Source organism: Centroberyx gerrardi, chromosome 14, assembly GCF_048128805.1.
Source record: "Centroberyx gerrardi isolate f3 chromosome 14, fCenGer3.hap1.cur.20231027, whole genome shotgun sequence".
Classification (NCBI taxonomy): Eukaryota; Metazoa; Chordata; class Actinopteri; order Beryciformes; family Berycidae; genus Centroberyx; species Centroberyx gerrardi.
This window is the reverse complement of record NC_136010.1, coordinates 28257232-28278804: the sequence shown is the minus strand read 5'-3', so window position 1 is coordinate 28278804 and position 21573 is coordinate 28257232. Positions and strand designations below refer to the sequence as shown.

At 40.1% G+C, this 21573-nt stretch overlaps 3 protein-coding genes across 3 annotated transcripts in view; 2 read left to right on the top strand and 1 right to left on the bottom strand.

Moving 5' to 3' along the window:
• Positions 1 to 521: 521 nt before the first annotated feature.
• Positions 522 to 4360, top strand: c14h1orf174 (chromosome 14 C1orf174 homolog). The gene is made up of 4 exons (XM_071916680.2): positions 522 to 758; positions 1767 to 1838; positions 1973 to 2353; positions 2960 to 4360. The coding sequence occupies exons 1-4, from the start codon at positions 747 to 749 to the stop codon at positions 3095 to 3097; spliced, it is 603 nt and encodes a 200-aa protein (XP_071772781.1). The 5' UTR covers positions 522 to 746; the 3' UTR covers positions 3098 to 4360.
• Positions 4318 to 8630, bottom strand: dffb (DNA fragmentation factor, beta polypeptide (caspase-activated DNase)). The gene is made up of 7 exons (XM_071916678.2): positions 8506 to 8630; positions 7839 to 7965; positions 6997 to 7182; positions 6780 to 6859; positions 6521 to 6694; positions 5872 to 5972; positions 4318 to 5000 (listed from the first exon to the last, which is right to left on the bottom strand). The coding sequence occupies exons 1-7, from the start codon at positions 8626 to 8628 to the stop codon at positions 4751 to 4753; spliced, it is 1041 nt and encodes a 346-aa protein (XP_071772779.1). The 5' UTR covers positions 8629 to 8630; the 3' UTR covers positions 4318 to 4750.
• Positions 8631 to 16912: 8282 nt separating this feature from the next.
• nphp4 (nephronophthisis 4) overlaps positions 16913 to 21573 on the top strand; it is a 165466-nt gene continuing 160805 nt past the window's right edge. Inside the window, exons 1-2 of the mRNA XM_078288374.1 lie at positions 16913 to 17071; positions 17761 to 17901. Coding sequence (XP_078144500.1) covers positions 16913 to 17071; positions 17761 to 17901 — 300 coding nt within the window. The remainder of the gene's footprint in view (positions 17072 to 17760; positions 17902 to 21573) is intronic.

The window sequence follows — 21573 nt, the reverse complement described above, 5'->3', positions numbered from 1 at the left end:
CAGTTGAATTGCTACAATAAATATCAAGAAAGTTAAATAAAAAATATTTCGTTTATTATTATTGTTTTTACAAAATAAAAATAAAATGCATATTTTCTAGATTTAATTATCTATTATATTGTATTAAATTACGGTGCATTCTATTTTCTGAGAAAGCCATACCAAGCCAAAGTACATTTAAAGCTAAAAAACAACAACAATGTAAGTGATAACTTAAGCAGAGAAAAACATAAAGAAATCTTTGAAAACATGAAGATGAATATCTAAACATTCAATATCTAAAATAAGTCCCATAGCAGTGGCAAATGCATTGATGGTTTGACTATTGGGCTGTACAGAACATCAAAAAATCTTATTAAAATACTCCGTAAAGCATTCCAATACTCTCTAAAATAATCATATTGCAGGAATATGGAGTGAAACTCTAGCTGTTGACTGGATACTAACAGGACTAGCTACAGTGTATCGTGTTGTGTGCAGAGTATTTCCTGGTGAACGGGCCATCTAGGGGCGCTCAGCCTCAAAGACGCTCCGACCTCTGACTGAACCTCACTGGTTTCGCGAACAGGAAACAGCGGCGGGTTGACTCACTCGACCCGAGCAGACGCGACGACGCCTCAGCGTTAACTTAGTTGTTTGTTAGATACATCACATTTATTTTGTAGCTAATAGCATACAAAACAAAACAGCCGAAAGACCTTCATTCACACCGGGGCCACAGAAAGAGAGGAACGTTACACCGGAAAATGAGACATAAGGTGAGTGTTCACGTTTCACTGACAGTCTGGTCAGCTAACTCACTATTAATAGCTAATCTAACGCTAGCTAACTAGCTAGCTTTGTTAGCCAATAGCTGACGTTTAGAGGTCCGTTATCGGAACCAAGTTGTTAACTCTGGTGAGATCTCAGTCTTTCCAATAAGCCCCTAAATTTTCTCAGCATAACCAAACCACCGATTAACGATGCCGAACAGTGACGAAGTAGCTCTTAAGTTATGTGCCTTCCACTGGGTTATGTTATCCACGTCTGTTTTGCTTTTATGTTACCAACGTCTGTTTTGACTCTAGTAAAGACAGCCCCTGCTGCTAGTAAAAACAGTGTGCTCTGCTAAAGGCCAAATTGCGTTTGGAAACAATGAAGAGTTTAGCTGTCGCTTGTAGACATCTAACCTTGCAGCTACCAGCCAGTCAGCTAGCACTCCAGTGTCCATCTGTCCACTAGTAATCAGCTCGCCAGCCCACAGCTGGCTCATGTTTGCTGTCTTTTCATATTTGGATAATCAATCACTAGCTTAAGCAAACCTAGGACATATCCTAGTACCTTTCTTCTTTTGACCCAGACCTGGTCTGTTAAAATCATACATCACGTATTCCTTTGGTTCTACTCAAATACAGTGACTAGCAGACCAAATACACACACACACACACACACATACATACATACTGACCACTAAATTGAATTTACCCTGAGTGAAAATCTCTGTAGACATAGTGCACATGATGGAGCGTGGATGGTGAGAGGAGACAGAAATGTAGAACTATTTAAAACTTGACTTTAACATATTTTCTGATTTAAAAAAAAAATAATAATAATATACACATTGTTGGGCATTGATACCACCATTAAAGCCAGTAAACTGAAAAGTTTTAGCTAAGTAGTTGTTAGGCAGTAGCGTTGAATCTACTGATATTATGAAGGAAATCTCTCTGCTGATTGAAACCAGCTGTTCTCATTAACTAAACAAACTGCATTATCTTCCTTTGCAGATGCCTGGTCGACTTGGCAACTTGAAGCGCAGAAAGGGGAAAACCAGTTCTGAGGCCAAAAGTTCCAGTAAGGTTAGTATTGAACAGAATACAACAAGCTGAAACTGCATCTTTACTCTGGTTAGACTGATATGGGTATAAGAACGATGGATATTGATTGTCTATTGATATATCAGCCTAACCCTAGTCTTAACTCATTAACACAGGCTTCTGCTCAGAGGAGAAAAGATCTCAAAAGACCAAAGATGGACTCCGCAGCAGGCTTTCAACAGAGCAACTCACCGGTTTGTGGTTACAGCAAACCGGCCAGTCCTCTGGAGAGATTTTCTCGCATCACCTGTGAATGCCACCAGCTTCCTGACAGGAGGCGGTGCTCAGCTTCGCCGCAGCTCGAGGAGCAGGAGGGCAAAGAGAACGAGGTGAGGACAAGGTTGGGCTTGGACGGCTGCAGAGTTTACGGCTTCCTGGACAAACAGGAGGCTGAGGAGATGGATTACGGAGGCGCCGGAGAGAGCATCTTCCCGGACGACGACAGCAATCAGATACTTCCCGTGGAGCAGTTTTTCGGAAACTTGGACGCTGTACAGGTGAGGCGCTTTGGTCAATTTCCATACTTGGGACAAACTGACATTACATTGTTGTTTCAAACAGGTTCTGGCAGAGGAAGCCTTTCCCAGTTGAAGGGCAAGTTGGGAGTGGCTGTCTGAAAGATGCTGCATATTACCCTCTAAATACTGTGCAATAGGAAGGTGCAAAAACTATCAACACATTAATCTCAGTACATAATGCAGCATCCAAATCTGTAGTGAGTAGTCAATCCTTCTGGTGTTTTACTGGCACTAAACCTGTCAGCAAAAGTTTTTTTTTTACTGCAGCAGTCACCTGGCTTGGAGTAAGACTATGTGAAGTCAGATGAATCTCAAAAATAAAATTCTGTTTCTTTGGTTTTGATGGAAGCCTACACGTTTAAATCTTTTGAAATGAGATCCAGGTGTTGTGCTTTTTCCTGCAAACCTCACAACACACATCAGACAAGCATCATTACCTTGAACTCTGTACAATCTGGCTAACGATCTCCTTATTGGTTGAATGCGATCTTATTTTACATGATCTGACTGCCTGTAACCATTTCAACCTACCCTAGCCTACCTGTCAATGTGGTGACTGTGGTGTTTGGCTCTGTATCCGTACAGGATTGTCCTCAAAGAACAGCAACAACGTCCGTCTGGGTCCAGAGGGAGAACAGGAGGAGACATTACTACGCCAGAGAGGACAGTGACGAGGAGGAGGTGGGCTACACTGACATGCAGGACGACAGAGGGGGCAGTTAGTGAATAGTAACTGTACCGGTGACTATGTGGAACTCTTAATTCACACCTATGGAGCGGCCTAAAACCTTGTTCCTGCTTTGGCTAGAAGAAGCCAAATAAAGCTGACAAAAGCTAGCCAGAGAGAAGCACGTGCCAAGCTGTTTTCTACCCGTTTAAGCATCTTTGGGCCTCACACACGAACATTTGCTTGTATTTAATTTTAATAGCTCTTATATTTTTTAAAGACCAGTGGCTACATTAATGGGATTGAGGAATGCTACTGTATAATATAGCTCAGTTTATAGTCATACCACCTCTAGTTCAACCTTAACTGCTCTTACCTGGAGGTTTATGATTGGAAATGAAAAAAAAAAAATGAAATGCTCATCAAATGGATGTAACTTGTGCCTTGAGTGTGAGAAAACACAGGGGTGATCATATTGGAATGTGAACCATTAATGGGGATAAGAGATGGAAATTATGGCAAGATCAATCATTCCACATGACACATTGGTTCAAACAAGGTTTTGTCAATTTGAGGCAGGAGCTCAAATGAATCATTCTATTAAGACGAGTGCAGTTTATTAGGACCAGTCTTGTGATATGCTAAAAGCAGTACCGGATTCAAATCACATTTTGCTCAAACAGCTTCTTTGCCTCATTAAACTTTTTAAATGACGATACTCAATCAAATGTTTATGGGGGGTTGTTGCACCAAAGGACCGTTCCAAAATAAGAGCTTTCAATATCACAACTTTCTTCTTACATGTGTTTTGAGATTAATTTTATGTATAGACAGTAGCCTCAAGTCTCTTTTTGGCAGCCTACATACATATGTCTGTCTACATATAGATGCAGCTAGTGAGGTCCATGTTAGCTACTTGGAAATTGTGTGTACATTTTTACCACCATACAAAAATGTAAAAAATATCAATGTCTGTAAGACATGGACTCAAAATAATTGTCAATTCTTTTGAATGAATTGAGGATAACGATTTAAGCAACAGCTTGAGAAAATCAAAGCTACATATCTACCTTGAAAATATTTGCACTAACAAAATACTCTGTTCATATCTGCAGTAGTCTGTATATTTTGTTGATTGTACCGACCAATCAGATGTTTGATATATTTTGATTATTTTCTTCTTTATTGCCCGTTTACTCATGCCTTATTTTTGCACAATGCTTTTCATATTTTTCTATGCAACTGCTTGACTGAATGACACACATTAATCCAGCAATCATTGTAGTCAAACGATGTATTTTATATTACCATGGCAACACAAAGAACAAATAAATGTTTTCTTGATTTCAAGGTTTTGCTTATTTGAAGCCGTGGAAGTGTGGTCCACTCTTCACCAGCCAAATGATTACTTCTGTCTAACAAAGCAGTACCAGTATATATCAAAGCTTCACAGGCTCAATTGATTCAGACTGTCTCAGAGACAGCTTTTCAAAAAATCAATTATTCAGATGAGGCAAGGTCAGTCCGCTTAGTCTTGTTGTCTTTAAGCTCTTACTTCAGGTGACTATTAAGCTCCGACGACATCAACATGTCCTATAAATCTACTTTTCACAGTTCATCTGCATAAATTAATACAAATTTCATTAAAAAAAGGAGTAAAAATTAATACAAATAATACTAATTTCTTTTAAAAGTAAGAGTAAAAAAATTCATGATATGCATCGGCGCTTCCCTTTGGCTGTTCGTTTTGCCTCGTCCGTGCATGTGGCTCGTTTGAATACCTTCCTCCTGTCACACAGCAGGTTGTGGGCTTCTTTCTTATGGCACACAATGTGAACCAGCTTCAGGTTTTCCCTGGTGAACAGCAGATGGTAAAAGTAGTTCAGGTTGATGTCGCTGCTCTTGTGATTCTGCACAGCGTCCAGCAGAGCAGGAATGACCGCCCTCTTCTTCTCAATCCTGCCCACAAGTTTAATAAGACATGTAGTTAGTGTAGCATGGATTCTAGGTTATTTTAGAGAAAACATGAACAAGCAGGGCTGGTATAATAGTCGAAAATAAAGATAAAAATTAAATGATATGTTAAATTAAATTGAGTAGTAACAGGATGTAGCAACTAATATAAATGCACCTAAAGTAAATGTAGTGTCAAGAGCATATAAGTAGAACTATGAAAAGTATGACAAAATATGAATTACAGCATTATGAGGGTGTGCAAAATAACAGCCACTGAACATACTGAGACAAAGAAAATTGAAGGAAAATGTGTGAAATGACAAAAACAGAGAGATATGTAATAAGTGAGAAGGATGTGAGAATACGAAGGAAAAACAGTTTATGTACAGAAATATACAAAAATATGTGCATTTTATTCACATTAGCAGGTCTACAGAAGGCCATACTTATGTACAGAAAATGTCTAGGTGCGTACTATAAAAAAAAAAAAAAACTATTCACTTTAACAATATATTCAGTTTACACATGTAAATGGACATATGTACACAATGTGCCAATTTGAATATGTGCACAAGACATGTAATTGCTTTTAGGTTTGTTTCCCAACTATCTCTTAATTTGAGGAATCATGCACTCTGATATTTTCCCGAGAGACAATGTGTGAAAGTAAGTGGGGCAGGTATAAGAGTTATGTGTGTGAACACAAAAAACAGGAAATCTCCATTAGATGTGAATTGGGAAAAAGCCTGAAGTCGAGTGTGAAACTTGAAAGATCATGTTTTTCAATGCAGTAAAACCACAGCCAGGATATAACTAGCCTTGGCTCGCCCTTGGTGACAACAAAAAGCTTTTTGACTGTACTAAAGCCTCCAACCTGTGGTCCAGGTTCCACGTGCTGAAGACGACCCGGCTCTCTCGGTTGCCGTAGGGGTTGATGGAGTGCAGAGACCTGCACACCTCCTGGTCAAATGATCCCTGAGGGAGAGGAGGCAACTTTTAAACGTCAACATAAACATGAATGAAACCATGGTTGGCGTGATTGGTAGCCTCTACCTCAAACCAGTGGTATTGTTCATGCCAGTCACTCAAAAGACCCCATTTCCCATAAACCCTGTTGCTTCCTGTCACATTGCCAGAAACTCTGAAAGCTTTTGTTTCGTTTGTGCTGGAAGAACAGCTCCCTCTTCCTGTTTTGTGCCTGCAAAGCAATCCAACAGATTTCCCACCAAATTCGACCTGGTGGTACACAAAGGCTGCCAAGCTCCTGTACTGGTCTTGTTTGTTCATGGTGGTTATAATAATTTCTCATAATTAATGTGGTAATGTTGTATTGATTTATCAACATACTACAGGTAGCAGTGCTGCTACTTTACTAGCAGAATGGTTAGCACAATAAAAATGTTTTGCTACAAATGATTTGTTATTTATCGAGCTTCACTGTTTAAGAGTGCTTGACTACAATACATTTTGACAATAACCAAGCCTGTCTGATATCTGCCTTTATGACTGATTGTTTGTGTTACCTGGCAGGTGAACCAGCCTTCCTGAGTGCAGAAGCGATTTGGTTCCTTTTCAGTCCGGTCAAAGTAGCAGCCGTTGTACTTGGCCGACTTCAGCATGTCCATCAGGCACTTTGTCGTTTTCAGAAACTCCGACTTGACTTTAGGTTTTTGTATGGTTTTGGCGGCACCGTCCACCTGATAACGGAGACAGAAAATTGTGTCAAAATTGTGAAATAAGAGGCAGATGAAGTGTTAAGTAACAGGCCTTCCCGGGTTTTACCTCCTTCATGTAGCTTCGTATCCTGTTCTCGCAGTTGTATTTCATGTAGGCAGACTTTGTCTTGAATCGGGCATCAACACCTGAGATGAAACCTCATTTAACAATAAACTCCACTACAGATTCATTCATGTTCAAATACAGCAGGTCAAATTTGGTAGCTGCAGACAACAGAAGTGCAACTGGAGCCCCTCGCACTGACCGCCCACAATCTTTGTACCTCTGAACCAGTCTTCATCCTCCTCTCTACTCTCCAGCTCGGAGCTGTCCTCCAGGTTCCGCACCAGGTCGCCCAGGAGTTTACGCCTTTTAGGAGACTGCTCATCAGAGAGAAGCTCCTTCGCTGCTTCAATGAGGCGATCAGCGTGCCGGTCTGTGCTCAGTAACCGGTCAATGTCACACACAACTGAAATGACAAGCACAGGGGTCATAAGGGTTAGGCACAAACACTCTCATCCTTACCACAACCCCATGTCAGGTCAGGAGGAGGGTGCACGCACAACTGCAGAGTTGTAGCGTTTGTCAGTGGTTGTCAAACTGGTGTCTGGGGACCTGCAGGGGGCCTTGAGGGGGTTCCACAAGGTCCCCAGAAACGAGGAATAATGTAATTTCATCTGAAGTTAGGACAGTGAGGGAACAATAGAGAAATGTCTATTTTCATCATAGGTTTAACGCTCCACACTGTTATATCCCCACCTACAGTGTAAACAGTATCAAACAATTCTATCAAAACAACAAACCTCTTCTCAGATGGGGGTCCCTCTGACAAAATCTTGGGGGCCTTGACATGAAAATGTTGAAAATGGGAACCCCAGTATGTGTAGTTTACTGCCAACTGTACAGTTTGTGTGGTCATCTATTTGTCTATTTGTCATTCACCATCACTGCCGTTACAGATACTCAACTTTGTTTTATTGAAAGCTTTGTCAAACCAGCCAAAATAACACAGGAAATCAGACAATGTTGCCTTCAAAATGAGTGTAAAATTTGTCACTGTTGGAAAAAAAAGCAAGTATTGCGATGTCCAAAATATATATAAAAAAAATGGTTTGCTTCACCTACCTCCGCTCCATCTCTGGTCTCGAGACAGAAGAACAAGTTCAGTGTTATCAGGCAGAGTTGGGAAGTATTCCTCTGTCACTTTTGTCCCGTCCGCATACAAACAAACATGCGAACCACCAAGCGGCACCTGGAACAAAAACGGACTGTATCTAATGCTAATTTTCTGTTTCTTTTTTTTTTTTTTTTTTTTAAATCTTATTTTCTGTTTCATTTCACAGCCGGCTAAATAAAACGGGGATGACTGCGAATTTCTGCAAGTTAATTTTAGGACTTTTGAGACCATTTTATTGTAAATTCAAGTAAAATCTACGGTCAAATTCACCCGAAAAATGAGCTCGAGGAGAAAAAACAGTAGCAGCACCAGAGTTAGCAATATGCAATTTAAAAATGTGGCAATTTAACGCTTTCTTGCTTATCGGCAAACGCAGATACCTTTTTGAACATGACTTGAGACATTTTATTAATAGTTAGGAACCATTAATAAATTCGGCATACGAGTAATTCACCGCTGAATTTAAATAATTAAATTCCAGACACTTTTTTAAGACTTTATAAGCACCTGCAGACGTCCTGTAATGCTGGGGCATAAACAACATACGGTAGGCTACTACTAGGTAGTGTAAACAACGACAAAAAAGGAAGTAAAGTGAAGAAAACACGGTCTTACCTGTAATATCTTACAACCTTTTTTAAGCAGCTCTTTTAAGTTTTTTGCTGCAATTCCGTACTTTTTACTTTCATTGAGATTCCTAAGTTTCACAGGTTTACTTTTCCCGAAAATACCAAACATTATACCGCTTCCGTGAAATAGCAATTATGTTCTTCTTCTTCCTCTTTGTGGTGTTTTACGGCAGCTGACATCCAACGTTAAATGGTGCATTACCGCCCTCTTCCGCAATTCTGATATGCCTAGGGATTCTAGCCTACATTCTATACAATATTGTTTCCTTTAAATAATATTCTACAATCCACACTGCTATGGGTACAGTTCAATATCCCTATTAACTCAAACTCTTGTTTTCCAGCTTGTCTTAACTCTGTAATCAGCTGCCTTCCTCTCTGATATGTCTGACATCTAATAACAGCATGCTCCACTGATTCCTCCTCTCCACAATAATCACATTTTCCTGTCGGATGTTTCCAGTACTATGCAATGTTTGGTTTAGTCTGCTGTGCCCTATTTGTAATCTTGAAATAATGACTTCCTCCTTTCTATTTCTCATCCTTCTATTTACTATGCCAACTGTATTTTGCATGGTGTACACACGTCTCCCTTTGATCTCTTTTGATCCCGCTATTCCTGCCATTTCTGATTTACCATCCGCCAAATGATCCCCTCTGCTTCTGCTTTACTCAGTGCTACTGATAGGCCTATGTCAGTTTCATTTCTTTTAACAGCATGTTTAACAGCAGCATACATCTTCATTTCCTTCTGTTCCAATAAGGGCAGGAACCCAAATATATGGAGGACCAAAATAGTCACAATTAAATAAATAAATGTGTCAGTGAAATAAATAATTACAGAAATAAATACAGAAATAAATTAATAATTGGTTGATTGTTTTCCTTTAATTTTAAAATTATTAAATCATATTATTTCATAATTATTGTTTTCATAATAACAGGACTATATTTAATTGTATTTTTATTTCATACAAACTTTTTTTATTTTTCAAATGGCTTTTATTTTCAGTTACATTATGATATTAGTCAGAATTACATTTTTCAAAGTGGTTCTTTTATTTCCCTTTTTCTTTTTTCATTGCTCCTCTTTATTTCATAATAACACTTTTCATTTCATAATGTCACTTTTCATAATGTCTCAGCCGTCTGTCAATCAAAGTGAATGGGGCGGGATCTATTTGCTGATTGGGTAATCCTTTGCAATCTATTATTTTTCCTGGCTCTGAGGCAGGTCTTGCCCCATGGGCCAAATGGCGTTAAAAAAATCATAATATTATGAGAATAAAGTGGTAATTTTGAGAAAAAAGTCGAAATATTACTTTAATAATATATTATCAGCACCTGGATAAGGACCTGACACCGCGGGAATCCCGACAGCTGCCAAAAGCACCCAGCATTTCAGCTACACTCAGCTAACAGCTAACAGGTAATTGTAGGGAAATTGTTTGCTAACTCTAGCTATGTTTAGCATGCATTCCTACCTATGATTCCTACTATGGATGTCAATTTTGGGTAATTTTTCTTGGCCCAACATCTGTCATCGACCCTCATTATTAACAGTTAACTAGGGAGATTATTAGGCTACTTCCTGGCTCTATTGAGTGCTTTGATTCTTGTATTGATTAATACCTTCTACCATGACAGACGTTACTGTCTTCTACTACGATTCCGTTCTATTCTACAACTCTAGTATTTTTACTGTAGCTCTACTGTCATATAGTATGACTCTACCCCACTGATGTCGACCTGGTTTCTTCTGTGTGTATGTGTGCGTGCGTGCAGTGAGCTAGAGGTTTTTTGTGAAACCTCCTGGAGATCTGTCCTCTCTGTCCTGTCTGTCTGAGGAGCCCAGACCCGGACCGAAGCCCCCAGTCTGAGCAGAGCAGAGTGCTGGGAGCTCCTGTTCTTCTCCAGCAGAACCTGATGGAGCAGGTAGGAAGAGTTCAATTCAACATTGATTTGTTAGGCTAACTCTAGTCAGGATTTTCATAGTAATCCTCGTTTTTTTCAATGTGACCATGGCATCCCTCTCTGTGAAGTTCTCAAGACTATTCTTGATGAAACTACCTGCTTAAGCCTTCGTTTGACATTTAGTCAACTGAGAGTTGCCTGTCTGTTTTACCTTGCATCTCAAACCAATGAATGGAAATCCCAATCAAAACAAAACATTTAATTCATGCATTGACTTACCTGCTATAGGTAAAATCACTGATCTCCTGGTAAGTGAATGTCCACTGGCTGCAGCAAGGATCCTGTACATGTGTATGACTTCTAGCCTACTGCCTGGTGTACAAGCCAATCATGGGACATTTGGCATCTGTCAAATTTAGCTGAAACCACCTAGGTTTAGGCTAGTTGCTGTGGGTTGCTGAGTCTCGAAACATTTTGAAGCAGTTTACCTGATTGCTAGTTTGTTTACCTGGCCTCTATCAAAAGTCCCGCTAGTTTCAACTTTTTTAACAGACTGATATTTTCACGCACTGATCTCTATCGATCCATGCCATCCAGCAACGCACAGGTCTCACCGAAGTACATTCATAACTAGTCATTTTTATGTAGTACAAATGCACATGTGAACACCACCATATTGCGGCATAAAGAGCGCATACCATAACTAGAAGGGCACTCAGAGAGCGCAGACCTCCGCCAAGGTTCGTGCTATTATTGCTTGTTTGTGAGTCGGATCTGGATCCCCTCCAAAATTTAATGGGTTCTTCCTTGGCCCATGCTACACCCTTCCACGAAGTTTCATGAAAATCGGGCCAGTAGTTTTTCCGTAATCCTGCTAACAGACAAACAAACAAATGGCACCGAAAACATAACCTCCTTGCGGAGGTAATTAGGCACCGCAGTGCGCACTGGGCACAAACAGCCCGGCTTCCTCTGACTTGAGTCCACTTGGATCCATGGAGTTAGTGGATTTTCTAATAAACCATCTTCCATATTAAACTCTTAACTACCTGTGCTATATGTGCTGCTTTGGAATGAGAGGACGTTAAAGTTTACTGTTACTTTAGTGTGCCACCTTTGGCTTAGGATCTTTTTAGAACTGCCTGGGGGATGAAACCCGTCTTAGCTTTCATATCTGGACTGGGAGAAGAGCTTCATTTTTGTAGCAAAACACTGGGATCAGGTTACTGGTAATTAACACATTAAAGATTACACAACTTTTGGGGAGCCAATATATGAAAATCATCTCTGTGTCTCTGGTGCATAAATCTACCTTGTGCGCTTGCTCCAGCGTGATTTGAGTTTTTGCTCATTTTTGACATTTTACCCTTTAATGTTGACTGTTTTTATTTTATATTTTAAAATCAGTTTTGCCATACCACTCGGGCTCCTTCACTCCCAATCAATTCCAAACGGCATAGAAAACAACTCTGGAGACTTAATTCAGTCAGTAAAGGTAATCCATCACTGTGAAGGAGAGGCTGCCAATCGCGTTTTGCAAAATTGCTTCAGAACGATAATATCAGGCTATAAACTTTTACATTTTTAAAGAAATTCTGTTCACGGTTTCATATTAGTGTTCAGGAACACTGCAAGAGCTAAGATGAGACAGACTTACCACCATTTTCTACTTAAACAAATATACCGCTTCCGGGTCATTACATGTCCGATTTCTGCGTTTTCCACTCCAAAATAAAACTTTTAACCACTAGAACACAACAACTATAACAACTTAAATCTGGAGTCAATCAGATTTAAGATTCCCGCAACCATTTCTTTCAATTGTAGTTCCAGTGATGCTTGGCAAAGTTCAGGCGCTTCAGTTTATGGGTTGCACTCAGTAAGGGCTTCTTTCCTGCAACCCTTCCAAAGAGCTTGTTGACATGGAGGAGGCGTCTAACTGATTTCGACACTTGATAACCTCAGCATTCCACTCAACTGTGCAACTTTTTGATTATTGCCCTGACTAGTGGTATTTTACTATCTGTCTCTTCTGAGTTGAAAGCTCTTTTATTTTCCACAAAGTGATGGATGACAAATGGATTTTACATGTGTGCAACCTCATATTTTGACCCCAGTGAAACAAGAAATGATGAAAGAAATACATTTTCTGGACTCTGAGATCAATAAAAAAAAAAAGATTTTTTTATACAATAAATTTTGCTCATTTTCATGAAGGGTGACAATAATTCTGGAGTTGACTGTATATGTATATGTATCATGCAATTCCTGTATGATCATTTCTGAATTTACAATGCATCAATTCACAGTAAATGAAAAAAAAATTGACTGACATGGACTGATTGCAATGTAACACTGAATTTATTTTTTGCAGTGGGATTTCAGTCCCTCTCAGTTTCCTCGGCTGTTTTCCTCAGTGTTTGGAACAGCCGATGGAAGAAGTGAAGAGGAACCAGAGGAGCTTCAGTACGGAGGCTCAGAGGAACCACAGGGGCTTCAGTAGGGAGGCTCAGAGGAACCATAGGAGCTTCAGTAGGGAGGCTCACAGGAACCACAGGAGCTTCAGCAGGGAGGCTCACAGGAACCACAGGAGCTTCAGTAGGGAGGCTCACAGGAACCACAGGAGCTTCAGTAGGGAGGCTCACAGGAACCACAGGAGCTTCAGCAGGGAGGCTCAGAGGAAACACAGGGGCTTCAGTAGGGAGGCTCAGAGGAGCTTCAGGAACCACAGGAGCATCAGTTGGGAGGCTCAGAGGAACCAGAGGAGCTTCAGTAGGGAGGCTCACAGGAACCAGAGGAGCTTCAGTAGGGAGGCTCACAGGAACCACAGGAGCTTCAGTAGGAAGGCTCACAGGAAACACAGGAGCTTCAGTAGCGAGGCTCTGAGGAAACACAGGGGCTTCAGTAGGAAGGCTCAGAGGAACCACAGGAGCTGAACCAACAGCAGAGTCCATTTCTGGGCTTGGTGTTGTGTCCTCTTTCAGGCCGGCCTCTTCGCTCAAATCTCCATCAAGGGGGGTGGAGTTCACGGCTCCATCCACTACAGCTGGCTGGGTGGAATCATCTAGTTCCACCTAAAGAGGGAGAGAAGCTGTTTGAATTTCTTTTTTATTATACAGTATCTTATCCAGCTACTCGATCATACATCTGCGCAGATCTTCTTACCTCTTTGGTGGTCAGCACTTGTTTCTGTGGCTCGAACATCACACAGATTTCCCCCACTGTGACGTCAACGATCCTGGTCAGCAGCTCTGGCTCAAAGCGCTTCAGCTTCTCCAGCAGGACGTCTGGAGTGTACTTCTCTCTGACCTTGTTCTGGATAGAAAGGACCTTCTCATCCCAGATGGGGCGGGAGAAGGCGGCCTGATGGTCCGTGGAGGTCAGAGAGGCGGAGAGCTTATTCTCAACGGCCTTCGTGAGTCCGACGGCCAGGTCGCTGAGCTGCAGCGGGGGTACGGGCGAGAGTATCGCCGGATTAATCCAGAAGCCCTGCAGCACTTTAGGCACAACCAGCATCACCACCTCCTGGGGGCCGAGGAGGCTGGAGCTGGGCTGCTGCTTCTCCATCAGGCTCCTGATGGCTTTGTCAGCCAGACCGATGATCTGAGGGTCTCTGTCGATGAGAGTCGCTCAAAATGAGTTGAAATACACATTTTCTGAAAAGACACAATTTCCCCACGGAAATCATTCAAGTTTCATCTCATCTCATAACTGTGACTTACTGAAAACAAGGACTGTTGGCTTCAGGTGAGTTCAGCAAGATTCGGGCTAAAAACTCAATAACCATCATTTTCATGCTGATGTTCACCTCCTATGGAGGACCGTAACTGTTACGTAACAGTAACAGTGTTACGTAACTGTTACGTAACAGTTACGGTCCTCCATAACCTCCCACATCTGAAACAAGAAATGGGATGCACCATTAAGATTTACATCACATCATTATGAAATGAAGAGTCATTATGAAATAAAAAGAGGAGCAATGAAAAAAGAAACAGGGAAATAAAAGAACCACTTTGAAAAATGTAATTCTGACTAATATCATCATGTAATTGAAAATAAAAGCATTTGAAAAAATAAAAAAAGTTTTTATGAAATAAAAATACAACTAAATATAGTCCTGTTATTATGAAAACCATAATTATGAAATAATATTGATTTTTTTAAATTAAAGAATAAAATCAATAAATTATTAATTTATTTACTGATGATATTATATATTTCTGTATTTATTTATGTAATTATCAGTGTTGGGCAGTAACGTCGCTACAAGTAGCGGCGCTACTAGTTTAACTACATTTCTCAGTAGCGTGGTGGTAGCGTCGCTGTTTTTGAATCAAATAGCGTTTTCAGTAGCGAAGCTGTTTTATTGATCAAATAGTGCGGTAGCGTCCACAAAAGCTACATTCTCCCAGGCATTTCTAAAGCTCAAGCGCAGCGGAGCTTTCTGTTGTGGTCTGGAATAAAACTAAGGATAGGTACGTGAAGCCAGCGCCATGCACGGAGGAACTGTGTCTGTGTAGCCGACGGAAGCACTTCCGTATGACGGTGACATCACTTACCAATTCTTGGGCTGATGCCTGCGGCGTCTCTGGTGCAGGGGAATACAGTTAACATGCGTCAGGTCTTTATTCTTTTGCTACTGTGGTTTGAGTTGAGTTAAGAGTTTGTTAAAGTAAGTCTCCACAGCTTTATCTATCAAATGTCACACACACACACACACACACACAAATGAACATAGATGAACATACAACAGTTTGCTTTATGTTATTATGTGGAGCACGTTTTTTTGTTTGTTTGTTTTTGTGTTTTATAATAAACAACTGAACTGAACATTTTTTTGCTGCCTATTTGTTTGACTGACAGTTTTTCTTGATCACTGAGATAACATTGATTTGGCATGGCATTTTGGCAAGTTGGTTCAATGTAAAAAAAAAAAAAAAGTAGCTTTGATGTAGCAAACTACTTTTGCCATGTTGCTTGTTGCTTAGCTAGCTACATTTCTCTGAGGGATAGCTTCAATGTAGTGGAGCTTCATTTAATGTAGAGTAACTGGTAGCTTAGCTCACTACATTTTCCAAGTAGCTTGCCCAACACTGGTAATTATTTATTTTACTGACACATATTTATTTATTTAATTATGACTAATATGGTCCTCCATACAAATAAGCCAAGTTGATGTAGTTTATACATTTCAACCTTGAAACACTGATCTTGTTGTTCACATGCAATTTCAAAAAAGACATCATTAATCATAATCGAGAACAGAAGAGAACTAACTATGCTTCCCTACGGTGTTCCATTATCTACTATATAGCTGTCGGATAGTTCTGCTCCTTTTAGTTCTATTACTTCCTATTAGTTCCTATTCCTATTAGTGATCAGCAACCACTGACTCTTTGTTTACTTGTGCTTTCATGACTTAATATTCAAGACAAATAATAGGATTTCCCTCCTGCCATAGCCTGTTGTACAAACTCAATACCTTTCTTAATCTGTTTTCACAGAAATGCTTCAACATTATATAACAAGTCTCATCTCTCCCATGTGAGGTTCACCCAGATTTAACTGATGCTCTCCTCATTTCATCCAAAATTAAACAGTAGGGCCTACACTCAAAGCATCTTCAGTGTATCCTCTGAACACCTGAACACTCCCAAGTGACCCATATTTGTTTTCTCTCTTCCTCTTCTTCCCTCTTCAGATATTAGGTTATTTGAACTACGCATCTACTGATTTTCTTTTCAACTTCCCCTTACTTTTGGGAATCTAAAGCTGTTGTGATCCATGCAAGTATTACTCTGATCACCATGGATGTATTCAACTATACAACTGTCTTCTTCTTCTTGTAGGATTTAGGGCAGTTTAGACGCTTCAATGCGCGTTACTGCCCTCCGCTGGTCAATGCAAAACCCAGTTCAGCCCATGGAAGTATTATATTATATTCTATAGGCTATACTGAGAAATTGGTGGCTTGAACCCCCATAGTAATGTGGAGTCACTAGATGGCGATACTTATTTCCCGGGGATCTTCTAGTTTTTTTTATACTCTGGAACACGTTCAGAGAAGAACTGCATAGCAACGTGAACATTACCATAGCAACTGATGCAACGCCGTGGGATGGGACATACCAAATGAGAGGGGCCGGGGGTTACGTACCACTATTGTAAAGTTAAATAAGAGGTTCTGTTGCAGCTTAATGCGACTCAAAGCATGAAGCATGATTCTATATATTCAATATATACTATAGAATAATTTTATTGTTGAAACACTCTTGATAAAATAATTGTTTTATTCTGCTAACACCCGTTTACAAAATATCCAACTTCAATATGGCGGCCGCGGGTTTGAAAATCTGAACGGGGAAGAAAGCCTATTTTCAGTTTAATGACTCTGTTTTGGACAACTTTTGGGAACTTTTTTCAATGCTACGCACAGTTCTCTGTTAAACCCAGAATATATGTTACCAGTAGAAGGCATGTCCTCCGTGACGGACGGCTGGAGAGGAGTGTTTGAGAGAGGCCGGCTGGTTCCCCCGCACAGCCAGACAGTCCGCCTGGCTGCAGAGACCCACCTCACCCAGTCCCACGGCTTCCAGATCAGCCTCACCCGGCTGACAGGAGCTCACCTGCAGCAGGTGACTGTCGGTTCACAGCTACTGTTAGCTTGCTGTTAGAGTGAAAGAAAGACTGGGACCGAGCCTAGCTTGCTTTAGCCTTCTGTAGGTTTCCTAAAGTATGCTATTGCATGGGTGTAGTGGAGGTTAAACCCACCCAAATTCAGTGTACACACCTAATTATTTTGTGGAACAGAGTTAACCACCACTTTAGACTGATGTTAAATTGAAGGTGTTCATTTGCGCCGTCTTGCCTGGAGAGCACGTCCCGCCAAACTCCATTCAGAAATCTGTCAATTTAATGTGACCTTGCTTATTGCCAAACGTACACACCTCGTAGACCACCTATACGAATATTTAGGGTCCTCTGGTAAATTCGGCATAGAGATAATGCACCAAACAGCACTTTATTTATTTAGATACGAACATTTAGAATTGCTTCACACTGCTTACTACCTCAATTCACTGTTTATTTTTGTGGAACGGGATTCTGGAAATAAGAAGCGAACCAATTATAGAAGTTGACATTTTATTGATATAAGCGCTGTTTGGTGTAGTAGATTTACGCCGATGTGACGATCCTATTTATTTGTGCAAGGTCACAAGTCAAGTTCTACCATTAAACTGTCAGAGTTTTCAGTGTTTTGTCGTTACTTTCTTGGGTTAACGGTGACTTTTCTATTCTGGGTGTCTCCCTTTTTTACACACAGGAGGTTTCAGAGGGGGAACCAGGTGTGACGTACCAGCTGCGCGTGACTCTTTTTGACAGAAATCACCAGCACTTCTTCGGAAAAACATGGAGGAGCTCACCCCAGAGGATGAAAAGCAACCACAAGATACTGTTTAACGAGGTACCTGCATTATGAATTACCTTCTGTTGAAATACAAAAGCTGAAAAGATATTTTTCCCCCCCAAATTAACATGCGGCGGTACAAGGATTTCATCTGTATCCGTTGTTGCAGCAGTATTTCTGCCTCTCTTAATGAGTCCACAGGTGCAGCTCATTAGTTCTCTGCTCACCTGCTGTAAGTGAACAATAACAAACGCTTTTGCCAGCTTGCTGTCATGCTGGGGTTAAGTCCCTCATGCAACAGGTCAGCAGTCCAGCTATAGAACCAGCATCAGTTTGTTAGCAGCAGAGGTGGAAAACCCCCTGATAAGCCCAGTGAATTCAAAAAGGACCATTTGGCTAAATTGCTTCCATCAATCACCTTAAACATCACAACTAACTTGTGAAGCCTTTGTGCTGCATCCCCACATTCTGCTACAGACTGCATTGCACTGCAGCACATTTAGGAAGCCAGCCAGGCATCCCAATTAAACAATTCAATTTTTTTTAAAGAACAAGTCCCCAGAATCAGATGTAAACAACACAAGGCAGATTTATTGCAGTGTCTACTCTTAATTTCATCTTCTATGTAACACCACTCCAATCGCTATACAACCCATTTACATTTTACTTTACATTTTTGGCAGTCTGCAGACACTCCTGTCCAGAGTGATGTTGAAAGTTGACATTAACAAATGCACTTTAAAGCAAGGTCATAATCATAACCAGTGACAACAAAATGAAATGTCCCATGCAGATGGGCAGATTTCTGTTCTGTTCCTTGAGGACTGTAGAGGCGTTAAACAGCATAATGCAAAATACACAGGGAATAAATGGCTGCCATGTTAGCTCAGGGCCTATCTGTATAAATCAGCCTGTTTTTTTTTTTAGCCTTTTTTTATTTTTATATAGTTTTCAATTTTTATTTCAGTTTTCTTTTAGTGAGTTTTCAGTGTAGTTTTTATTTAGTTTTAGTATAGTTTTAGTATTTTTGGTAGGAGTGGTATGTTTTCAAAGGTATAATGCTAGAGGTTTAGAACAGGTATTTTGACTTTCCTGTTTGCAACAGGTATTGGGTAATACAAACAACGAATCATAAATTCTTAAAAAAAATATTTACATGAAATTTTCAATACATCCTCAACTAACTTAAAGTTGGGACCACTTGGTTTCACGCTGCCAAATGAAATGCACCAGCAGACTCTACTGCAATCCCAAACAGGACTCTTTCAACTATTTTTGATGCTGATCCCTCGAGGCATATTTAGCCTGTAGTAAAAATAGCCCAAAATTCTCTGCCCATATTTCATTCTCTTTTTTTACCCTGCACACAAACAAAAAGCGAAAACTACAAACATTTCACATATATTTTATTTTTATTTCAGTTCACGAAAATGTTTTCTAACACCTAGTGTTAGTTTACTATAATAGCCTTTTTTTAGAGCTCTGTTGTGATGGCCAGTCATTTTTAAGCAGGTCTGATGCGTCTCTGTGTGGATTTTAAATGGAATGCAAAAAACAATAAGCATTGAGTATAATTGAGTATTCTGATTATAATTTGCTTTTCTAATGCCAAGAGAAGTTGAGTCTGTATTAATCCCTATCACCTCCTGACCCCATAGCATGATCTATCAGTCAGGATACCTACAAATTTGATCTGCCTTAACTCAAGCACATAGCGTATTACCATTATTTGGTAATATATCTCTGAAGAAAGTTGTTTCTTTCCATTGACAAGTTCAGTCATGTAGACCAAACTCATTCATGGCGTGAGCCTGAAGCAGTGTTTCCTCTGTGACTTGGTTGTAATTTTTTTTTTTTTTGTTTCCAAATCTGCCATCCATCTGCCTACTTTTTGACCCATGTTAGGGTTCACGTGCAGACTGCATTGCTAAAAGCATTGTTCTTTGCACACTTTATCATCAAACATTAGGTCTATAGCCTACTTCTTTGTGGTTTAGAGAGAAGTTTGGCTCACTTATATGTACTAATATCTGTATTTATTATGATTTCACACTCTCTTTTGGAGTGTTGGTAATATTCTTGTTCTGTTGGAGCTCCGCTGGTGAATAAATCCAGAGGAAACACTGCCTGAAGACTTATGAAGTGATTTTGTCTGTTTTCATAGTGCAGTTTAGAGAACAGCCACCGTCGAGGCCAGTTTCAGTGATATGTGCAATGAAGAATGAATGTGTGTTGGAAGTCGGCAAATAAACCAACTTATAGGTCTGGGGATTGGTATTGCAGTGCGCTTTTATCTTTGGAAACGGAGTGGATAAGATTGGCCTGCAGTTTAGGTCTAATGTGGGTTTGGAGCTCAGTGTTGCGCAAAAGCCTATACACTCACATACTCTATTGTACTTTTTCCATTTCTTTACTTTTCCACGCATTGTTCTTTTGGTCTTTTCTCCTCTGTAATCATCATTAGATAGATGGGAAAAAAGAAACAAATTTTTTATGTCAAAATGTGTGATGTACTCTTTGAGAGATGTGCTTTGATGATGAAATTTCCAATTACTTCTTGAAAACCCTAAAGAGACTGTCATAGCTGAGCAGGACACAAGACACAAAAGACACATTTTCCGACGCTGGTGGTGAAATATGGCACAAGTCAGACTCTCTTATTGGTATCAAGCATACTTTAAAAGGATTTGTTAGACAGGGACTCTGTTCGTTGTGGTTTTTCGGGTCAGTGTTGGGTTTGGTGGTTTGTTTCCTGGACATCTCACCGGCCAAACCTAAAGCACAGCACTAGTCAGTCGAACAATTCATGTTATTTCCATGGTCTAGGCCATCCAATCAATAGCTGTGATCATGAGCAACTCTCCCAGCTAGAAAATAAGACAATTAAGACTTGAACCTGCAATGCCATCAAGATCAATCAGTAGTCATCTTTTATGCAGGGTTATCAAGAATTTTCAAGAAGGTATTTATTTCTGACCATTGATTGCCACACAAATCAATGCTTGTTCACAAGCTTCAGCAGAGTTGATACAGTAATACTGTAGATATGCTGTTTGTTTTAGACCAACATCATACATCAGTGGCTTTTTTGCATGAAATACTACATGCTACATGTTGCATTCATCCATGATTGCCATAATGACATATATCCATGATATTCAGTTTGTCCCTTTACAGCTGTCAGATTAGTCAGCCCCTTTAGTAGCCACTTGAAGAAATGAAAGAGATGAAAGCTAATGTTACTTAAATTACAGCTGAAGCAGCTATAATGCCGGCTGAACATTGATGTAGTGTTGGAAAAGTTAGTTTACTAGCAAACTTAGTTTGCAAGTGCAACAAAAGGTTTTTAATTTAGATTTAATATATTTAAAATTATAAGTTGATAGTTGGCTGTTGGCCAGTTAGGATATTCCCAAGTGTCCTAAAGTTAAGCTGCAGAAATGAGGATGCTTCTATAATGTGCAAAATCCTAACTGTGGTTAAGATGTTAATTGAATCATAACTTCTTTTTGGAACAGTCATTCCGAAATGGGGAAAAAAAATTGCATTCCTAACTGAGAGAAGATAGTTTTCAGTGAGGATGTTTCTATAATGTGATCCGTGGCCAGTGTGAGTTTATACCAGAGTGGTAGTGTTATAATTTACTAATAATAAATACTCTATTGATCCCTGTGGGGATATTCTCTCTTCTCATGGAGGTCAGAGGTCAGGGCCAGCCACAGAGCAGCA